The 9,971-nt window shown below is 43.7% G+C and overlaps 1 protein-coding gene across 1 annotated transcript; it reads left to right on the plus strand.

The window, feature by feature from the left end:
• Positions 1-341: 341 nt before the first annotated feature.
• On the plus strand, positions 342-9,344 carry LOC127157187 (BTB/POZ domain-containing protein 9). The gene is made up of 11 exons (XM_051100427.1): positions 342-540; positions 668-860; positions 2,057-2,420; positions 4,031-4,298; positions 4,922-5,141; positions 6,936-7,055; positions 7,560-7,669; positions 7,755-7,944; positions 8,538-8,645; positions 8,861-8,939; positions 9,019-9,344. Exons 2-11 carry the CDS (start codon positions 673-675, stop codon positions 9,133-9,135), a joined length of 1,764 nt encoding a protein of 587 aa, XP_050956384.1. The 5' UTR covers positions 342-540; positions 668-672; the 3' UTR covers positions 9,136-9,344.
• Positions 9,345-9,971: the final 627 nt, after the last annotated feature.

Raw genomic sequence — 9,971 nt, forward strand, 5'->3', positions numbered from 1 at the left:
TATATTTATTTATTTATTTATTATTATTATTGACATTTAATAATACTGACCCCGTTGAAATAGTTCAGAACAGGACAGATGATGTCACGTGGTACCGCGTTTCTCTCACAATTTTAAACAATAATAATTGTACGTAGACTGCTGGAGCGCTTGTTTATACGCATACCTATCTGTGCAATTATTAACTGAAAGATTATAAATATTAGCGCAGATTGGCTACAAGGCGACAGAATTGGTGCAGATGTCTGATGGAGTTGTTCGGTTTTCGGAGCCGTCGGTGAGCGGCAGAGCTGATTCCAGCCGCTGGAGCGCGCTGCGCGTTCCACTTTCAGAGACGCACATCAACATCCGGGTCACGACCATATCGGTCAGTGGAGCGCCAGAAAATGCCCAGCATCAAAACAGCAGCGTTTTTTAACTAAGATCCACGGCGTTCACTGCGATCCGACTGTCGGGTGGTTCATAATCTGGAGCGATACTGACTCGAGCGGCGGAGATCGAAGAAGAGCGAGCGGCTTGAGTCAGGCGCACCTGCTGCCGGTATGTGATGATCGTCACCTCACTCACTCACAAACACCTCATTAACCGATGTCGTGATCAGCGTCTGTGACCGCATGTGACGTGTGTGCGTTAATCACTGATGCGTCACGCTCCGTCTGCTCCCCAGAGGCGATGAGCAGCAACAGTCACCCTCTGCGGCCGCTGAGCTCCGTGTCGGAGATCGATCACGTGCACCTGCTGTCGGAGCAGCTGGGCTCGCTGGTGTCGGGACAGGAGTACAGCGACGTGACCTTCGTGGTGGAGCAGAAGCGCTTTCCCGCGCACCGCGTCATTCTGGCGGCGAGATGCCACTACTTCAGGTAGACGAGAGAAAGACCCTCGCTGACGCGCTCGGGTTGCCATCATTTCCTCCTCTGAGCTCCACTCACAGCGTCACAGAAAATAGTCAGGCGAATAACGGCAACCCGACTGACCCGCGCAGACCCCATCACTCACCGTTACTGTGCTTCATACTGACCTCAGATGATGATTTACTCGCTTTATCAGCTTGACCTTAACAATAAAAACCCTTTCATCACTGACATGATAACTCGTCGTCAGATGCAGCGGGACTCTGATCTCGGTGAATCAGTGACACGCCCACTTTCAGATTTTGAGGAGCCAACAGATCATTTAATTAATGCAGATCACCCAAACAGTACTTAAGACTAATGTTGTAGCAGTTGCACTTTTAAAAAAACTTTTCCCTACAGATGCTTTGTGTAAATTATGGGAGTAACTTCCATTAGACTGTAAACAATCTGCCAAAGACTTGTTATATGAACGCAATAATAAGCTTTTTCAAAAACTAGGTGCAGTGATGTGGCATTATTATACTCGCCCTTCATCCACCCAACATTAAAGAGTAGTTCACCTCCAGAGCAAACAGTTACAGATAATGTAATAATCACCCCCTTGTCATTCAAGATGTTCATGTCTTTCTTTCTTCAGTCATAAAGAAATTATGTTTTGTTGAGGCAAACATTTCAGGAATTTTTCCATATAGTGGACTGGTGCCTGTGAGTTTGAACTACTAAAATGCAGTTTAAATGCAGCTTCAAAGGCTCTAAACGATCCCAGCTGAGGAAGAAGGGTCTTATCTAGCGAAACAATCACATATTACCTAAAAAAAAAAAAAATTATATAGTTTATATACTTTTTAACTTCAAATGCTCCTCTTGTCTAGCTCTGCTTGTACTCGGTGTACTCCAGTTCAGTACAGTTAGGGTTTGTCGAAAAACTCCCATCTCAGTACCGACCCAGAGTCAAACGCTCTTTACAAAAAATAGTTAAAACAGCGACGTAGGAGTATTTTGAATTTGGAGGAGACGGGAGCTTTTCGACATACCCTGACTGTATTGACCCGGAGTGCACATGCGCATCGCAGAGTTAAAGCTAAATCGGTTGTAAATTTATATACACTTTATTGGTGTTAAACCGATAAAGGGGTCGTTATCTTTGTGATCTAGATGAAGAGCGGCAGGCGTTTGTCTTGACGGGATGTTCTCCTCCTCAGGGCTCTTCTGTACGGCGGAATGAAGGAGTCGCAGCCGCAGGCCGAGGTGCGTTTGGAGGACACCCGCGCCGAAGCCTTCGGGATGCTGCTGCAGTATCTGTACACGGGCCGGGCCAGTCTCAGCTCGGCACGCGAGGAGGTTCTGCTGGACTTCCTGGGCCTCGCCAACCGCTACGGCCTGCAGCTGCTGGAGGACTCCACGTCTGAGTTCCTGCGCACGGTGCTGAACACACAGAACGTCTGCCTGGTGTTCGACGTGGCCACCCTGTACTCCCTGAGCGCCCTCGCCGCCGCCTGCTGCTCCTACATGGACCGGCACGCTCCGGACGTCCTGCTGTCCGACGGCTTCATGGCGCTTTCTAAGGTATCGTGGCGTGGCGTGTGTGCTGGGGTGACCACCTCATTACTGCTCTGTTGGAGGTCAGCAAACGTGGTTTTCTGGGACAATGTGAGACACGTGGGGAGCAATAACATAGTTGGTCTATGTAAATATTGATTTAGGTTAGATGGAAAGCCTATGTGCAGTGATGCTGGATGATAATGAATCACCAAAAAGCTTTAGTGTCACCAATAAGCTCAGTGATGTAACACAGGACAAGTATAAGGGGTTGGTTATATTTTTACACACTAACTTGGAAAATATGTCTTGCCTTAATCTCTCATCAGAATGCAGTATTTGAGCTACACTGTAAAATCCAATAGTTTACCTTACTTAGATATAATTAGTTATCTTTACTTAGTTGCTATACTTACTAGGTTTTATTAAGTTACAGCTACTTTCAAGCGAGTAAAACAGTTTATATACTACTACTTTGAGTGATGCTTACTTAAAATATTCAAGTAGCCACAAAGGAATCAATGACATCAATAAACCAGTGAGAGGCAGCAGTGCACTAATGTGTTGCTAATTTGCAAAATAACAACAGAAGAAGAAGAAAAGATATTTTTTTTTGAGGTGGCAATTGTTAATCTGGTTATTTTTCACTAGTTACATTCACTCATTTCCCAAAGTCATCTTGAATGTTGTTTCAATACAACTATATATTTGAGAGAACATCACATAAGATGACTTCATAAATTGATGTTGATTTTCGTAAAATGTTGTTGGTGTGTCTTATTTTATTTATTTTTTTATTATTATTATTATTTTTTTTTTTTGACTTACCATTATAGTGATTAATGTTCCGTTTGGTTGGGCACTTGGAACTTTGCTTTTCTTCTTATAATTTTTTTCCTATTGATGCAGCAATGCAACATGAAGTCATAGTTTTTGATTTCAAGGGAAGAAAAGTAATAAGTAGGTTGCTTTTAGAAGGTAACCTTCAAGTTCTGTTATTTCAATTAGCTTCATTGGGTTGAGACAGTCCTTTAATATTTGTGGTAATGTGCTCAAGTCACAGACTTAAACATTCAGCACGTGAATCACAACGATGGTAACAATCCAATTTTATTTATTTTTATTAATTGTGACAATAACCATTATATTATTTTATTTTCTCTTTTTGTTGTACTACTACTGACACAAGTCAGTAAATAAAATTAGCAAATAAAAACAACAACAGTAAAATAAACCAATTGCATAATTTATTCATGCCGCAATGCACTCTGGGAGTCAGTGAGTAGCTATACTAAGTCAAGTGTAAGCCTAAAGTAAATGATCAAGTACCCCCTACAGTTCTTTTTTAGTTACTAGAGCTCCTGTGTAAGTAAACTATACTAAGCATTTGTCAGTACAACATACTATTCTTATTTCACTTAGTTTTTTAAGGCAATCGGTTTGCATGCTTTTTTTTAAGTAAGCCCAACTAATTCGATTTTACAGTGTATTAAATAATTATTAGTAAGATGTTTTGTCATCTTGCCAATAGTTCCTCCAGAAATTAATGTAAGGAAAGGAAAGGCAAATATGATTTTCTTTAGTACATATTAAAATGCAAACAAACGCATCAGCGGTTTAATCCCGTCTTCCCGCAGGCGGCTCTGTTGACGGTCGTTCGGCGCGACTCTTTTGCAGCCAGCGAGCGGGAGATTTTCCAGGCTTTGGCCCGCTGGTGTCGGCAGAACGGCGACGGGACGGCCACGCAGGAAGTGATGTCAGCGGTGCGTCTGCCGCTCATGACGCTGACCGAGATGCTGAACACGGTGCGTCCGTCGGGTCTGGTTAGTCCCGACGACCTTCTGGACGCCATCAAGATGCGCTCGGAAAGCCGAGACATGGACCTGAACTACCGCGGCATGCTGAGTGAGTCATTGCTCTTCGCCAAACACACGACGACTCTCCTCCAGAGCCCTGATTGTGGCTTTTACTTCATATCCGTTCACTTTGAAAACTGACAAATAATTACATGATAAATGGTCATGAAATGGCTAATTAAATTCAGATGATTAATGTGCATTAATGAAGTCCAGTATTTTCAGCAGTGCTTTATTTTAGCGTCCTTGTTACACGTTACATGTACTTACTGTGGAAATAACAGTAAATTATATGTAATTACAAGCAGCTAACCTTTAACCAGACACTAATCCTAATCTTAGTCCTGTACTAAGCACATGTAGGTAATGAAAGTTATTTGGTTCTTGATATTATAATTACACTAATAAGTGAACACCTTAAAATGTTTTGCCTTTAAATTCATGATTTCTTTCATGACAGTCTCTTGATCTTCGGTAGAGAGTTGAATAGTTTAGACTGTCTTACGACGAGCAAATCAAACTGAGTCAAGTTTTGTGTGATCGCTCTCCAACTCAGAGTTTACAGATACAAATACTGCTCAGTCGTGTTCAGTGTCAACACATTTTGGCTAAATAGTCCCTAGAGTCAAAGTGAGGTGTCAGAATGATGTGACGGTGTGTGTGTGTATGCAGTTCCTGAGGAGAACATCGCTACGATGAAGTACGGCGCTCAGGTGGTCAAAGGTGAGCTGAAATCGGCGTTGCTTGACGGAGACACGCAGAACTACGATCTGGACCACGGCTTCTCCAGACACCCCATAGAGGAGGACGGTCGCGCCGGGATCCAGGTCAAACTCGGCCAGGCGTACATCATCAACCACATCCGCATCCTCCTGTGGGACCGGGACAGTCGGTGAGCCTCCGCCCTGAACATCTCACATCACATCGTCACACTAAATGATTGAGTGTGGGTGGAGATCATGAATGTTTATCTGACGGGGACTAAATGACTTTAGTTTGTTTCAGTGGCAATTTCTTTTCATCTCTGGCTCTGCATGATGTAATAAAGCAGTGTTTATAACACTGCCCACTAGAGGTCTTCACGGATCCAAAAATTTGTACCCGAACCCGAAGAGACCCGTAAATTTGTTGCACGGAACCGACCCGGACCCGTATTTAATTTGAAAGTGAGACCCGAACCCGTGCAGACCCGAGAAATGCCTTAAATTTACCACCCGGACCCGACCGTTATTCGTAAATTGGACCCGAACCCGGCTGGGAAGACAGAGACCCGACTGCACCCTGTCGGCACATATTGCGCAGCAAACTGCTAACAAGTCAATAAATAAGTTGCGAAAAAACTTTTTGGCTTACCTTGACGGTGAGCAATCCTCCTTTACACTAACATTTTCATCCATGTTAGGCTGTTCCTCTCTCTTGCTGAGTGAAAGAACCTTCTTAATTTATTGATCATTCCAGCTTGGAGCAGGTTTTTTTTTTTTTAAACGCACAGAACAAGAAGTGCATTACACTTTAAGAAAGTGTAAAGTGTACCGCAGTGGTGTCTGGAGAAGAAAGAACTCTTTCATTTATTTAAGGTATTGTTTTCGTTAGAATGTACTGATTCAAATTAGTAATCAACAATTAATGATCATGTTACCACTCTGAGTTACATGCTCTCACGCATGCAGGCGGCATTTCTGTCACGAAGCAGGACGAAGCGGGCGCGGGCGCTATCATATTTCAAAAGGAAGCCGGCGCCACGGTCTTGCTTTTATGGAGTATTTGCATTCATTCACGTGCAGTTGGATAAGATATTATGTGGTGGTCTGTCATGATTTTGGCTAATGCAAGACACTACTGAATGATGCGCATCAGAGTGGATTTAGAAGTGGGTATACACAAAGACGTCTGCACTGCACCATCGTGCGTGTTCAATATGTGCAATACAAAACATAAGCTTAAAGCTCCACCTAGTTAATCTTATGAAGCTTAAAGGAGGAATTCACACGAGACAGCTTGATACCGTCCGCTTGCAGTACTAAGTTCGCGTCACGCATGTTTTTTTTTTTTCCCTCACCTTATTTCCCGCTCACACTTTCTCATCCTAATTTTACAAGTTGCAAGTTACAAAACACACACAAAGTGCTGACGGACACTGATCACTGGCGGGTGCGGTGTTCTCCGATCGATTCGGGTATTACACACAAATGTTAAACAGAACCGAGACCCGAGGTAATAGATTGGGACCCGACCCGGACCCCGCTGACCATTTCAAATATAGACCCGAACCTGTACAGGTCCCAGGTTCTCTGTGAAGACCTCTACTGCCCACTACCCATTTCTACTATTTCTGACATAAGTTTCATCTTCTCATTATATAATACCTTATTTTATTATTATTTTTTTTTTAATTCTACTAGAATTCTATACAGTTGTTTGAACTGTAAAGTGTAGTTTTCAGTCATTTTACAAGACAGCAGTGCTGCTTAAACAAAACATAGTTTTATTCTAATAGCAGAATTTTGATAAACTTTCAACTGCTGATTCAAATAATATTTTTAGAAGAAAACGCTGTTTGGAGGTTTTCAAGGTTATGCTAAACAAATGAGGTTTTGTTTGATAGCATGATTGAGTTTGATGTGTTTTGTGTGTGTTGGTGTTATTGAGTGACGGCTAATGGTGAGGTCTTCCTCCTCTCCTGTAGCTCGTACTCGTATTATATCGAGGTGTCTATGGATGAGCTGGACTGGGTTCGAGTGGTGGATCACTCCAAGTTCCTGTGCCGCTCCTGGCAGAACCTCTACTTCTCTCCTCGTGTCTGCAGGTAAAACACTGTGGAGATCACAAGCTCACTTCATGACATCTCCAGCACATTTCAGCTCATTTTGGGCAAGATCCGCCAATTTCAGGTGGTACGAGCATCAAAAACCACCCATGACGGCATATGAACATCACGTGAGCCTCACAAACCAATCCAGCAAACATTTCTTTCTGAGCAAACAACACTGGTCAACCAGAGGTCAGTATTACTGCGCCTCCTAGAGGTGAAATAAAGCGTCACGGGCTCCACTTGCAGTTTGCTGTGTTGTGATGCATTAGTCATTAACAATAAATCAGAAACAAGAAGAGAAACTGCTCAAACTTTGTCCAAAAAAACAAGAGTTGATATTCCAACTTGAAAACCCAGTATCACTGACCTCTGGGTGAAACTCATCAATAACGATCCGCTGACGTGCTCTCGCTGGTGATAGCATCCTGATGATGTGAGAAGTGAAAGCGCTTCATGTTGAGTTGAGCTGATCTGTGTTTACTGTTCTTTGTGTGTCAGGTACGTGAGGATTGTAGGAACACACAACACCGTCAATAAAGTCTTCCATCTGGTGGCCTTCGAGTGCATGTTCACCAACCGTCCTTTCACTCTGGAGAAAGGCATTGTGGGTAAGACTTCATGTCGTCGTGCAGCGATTTTATCTGCAGCGCTGAGTTAGTCACACGCGAGTGAATGTCCTGTATGTGTCTGCAGTGCCCAGTGAAAACGTGGCCACCGTCTCGGCGTGTGCGAGCGTGACCGAGGGAGTGAGCCGCAGCAGAAACGCCCTCCTGAACGGAGACACGCGCAACTACGACTGGGACTCGGGCTACACGTGTCATCAGCTGGGCTCGGGAGCCATCGTCATACAGCTGGCACAGCCCTACGTCATCAGCTCCCTCAGGTACCTGTGTGTGTGTTTGGGTCACTCTGTCATCATTTACTCACATTCATGTCATTCTGAACCCATAAGATTTTCATTCGTCATCAAAATACAAATGAAGACATTTTAATGAATCCTGTTAAGTATCTGCTCCACTGTAATAATGATCTCATTGATTTACATTACAAGCATTAGAATTTTATCATAAAATATCAGCATCTGCAGCAAATCTCATTTTTGCTCGTTTTGAGCCTCTGGCTCAGTGATGCTTTAAATATCATTAAATATGATGCATTAAATATGATACAGAAAAACACATACACACTTCTTTTTTTTTTTTTTTTTGTCTAAAGGTTCAGTAAATATGTCTAAGAATTAAATGTAAGTAAAATGCTGTGACAGCAGCACAAATACATTTGAGAAACCCATGTGAGTGGAGCTGAGTTGGACAGTTCTGCAGTATTCAGATGAGATACGAGAGTCAAACACTGTGACGCTTCCAAAACATCACGCGCCGATGAAGGGCTGTCCGGGGCGGGACGTCTGTTTGACCGACAGCCAGCAGTGAGTGAGCAGCCATACGGATGTTAGTAATGCGTTTCTGACTGTTTCAGGCTGTTGCTGTGGGACTGTGACGAGCGCTCGTACAGTTACTACATCGAGGTGTCCACCAACCAGCAGCACTGGACTAAAGTGGTGGACCGGACCAAAGTGTCCTGTCGGTGAGCAGCGTCTCCATCTGTCACGCTCTTCTGACCGTCAAACGTCCTCTACACCACAACACACACTCACACTGAGATTCACTTGATCTGGGCTTCCTTTTAACAAAAAAACGCAAACTTAAATAAGTGCTGATGGACCATAAAACTAAGTAACGTTTACCTCAGAAAAGACATTCACCTGTCCTAAGTGTGACGTCACCTCTCTGTCCCGTCAGATCCTGGCAGACGCTCACGTTTGAGAAGCACGCGGCGTCGTTCGTTCGGATCGTGGGAACGCACAACACTGCCAATGAGGTGAGAGCGGCGTGTGGAGTAACTCAGCACAAAACAAGCGTTCTCCGTCTGTCTGACCTCCTTCCCATGATTCCTGCAGGTCTTTCACTGCGTGCACTTTGAGTGTCCCTCGCAGCTGGACGGCGAGGTCGCGGAGGGCGGCCCAGGACCCGCTCCGTCCCATCAGACGAGTCCGTCCCGCGCTCAGCCCTCGTGATGGTCGTCCGGAGTCCCGCTGACTGCGGCGGAGAGACGATCGCGCTCCTCGTCAGCATCACCGCACCTTCACTTACGAATAAGCTCATCCGATTCATCCGCATCACCCAGGTTTTATTGGTTGTTTTTTATGTTATTTATTAGATCGTTTACTTATTGTTGTAAATGTCAGTTGATCTGAAGTATCATAAAACATATTTATTCAAATAAGATTTTGTTTTCTCTTATAATATATTGAGATTTGGCGATGGCGTTGCACTATAGGATTGGTAGTCGAATGATTCTGTTGAGTTTTAATTAGGTCCATCCAAAGTATTAACACATTGTACCTGATCCTAATGGAATCGAAGTGTAAGTGATATTTTACTCTGCTCAGTGTTGTATTTCTAGACTTTTTTACGTATGGTGACGAACACACTAGGAATAGATGTGGTTTGATAGTTTGATGCTGAGCTCTCTGAACCTCACTGGTCTTCCAGAGTCTGTGTTTGCTCTGACACACACATACACACACACTACAGACGCACACGTTTTGTAAGGCTGTAAATAGACTCGGGGCGTTTTAAAGCTGTGCGTGTTTGTATCTGCTGAACTCATCAATAAAGTGTTGCTTTCCAAAATGTACTCGCTAATCGTTTACAGTGTTTTGAGTTTAGCAAGTGACTGGTGAGACCAGTACTGTGTTCATCATCAGACTTCAGGGCAGATTCACCGAGACTGGACTTGCTTAAAATAAATACATCAGTATAAAGGCCATTCTGAGTTTATATGTCACAGATTCCAACTTCTCAGAATTGTGAGTTCAGCTACATTTACCAACATCTCACAGTTCCGACT

This window comes from Labeo rohita, unplaced genomic scaffold (genome assembly GCF_022985175.1).
Source record: "Labeo rohita strain BAU-BD-2019 unplaced genomic scaffold, IGBB_LRoh.1.0 scaffold_100, whole genome shotgun sequence".
NCBI classification, from domain to species: Eukaryota; Metazoa; Chordata; class Actinopteri; order Cypriniformes; family Cyprinidae; genus Labeo; species Labeo rohita.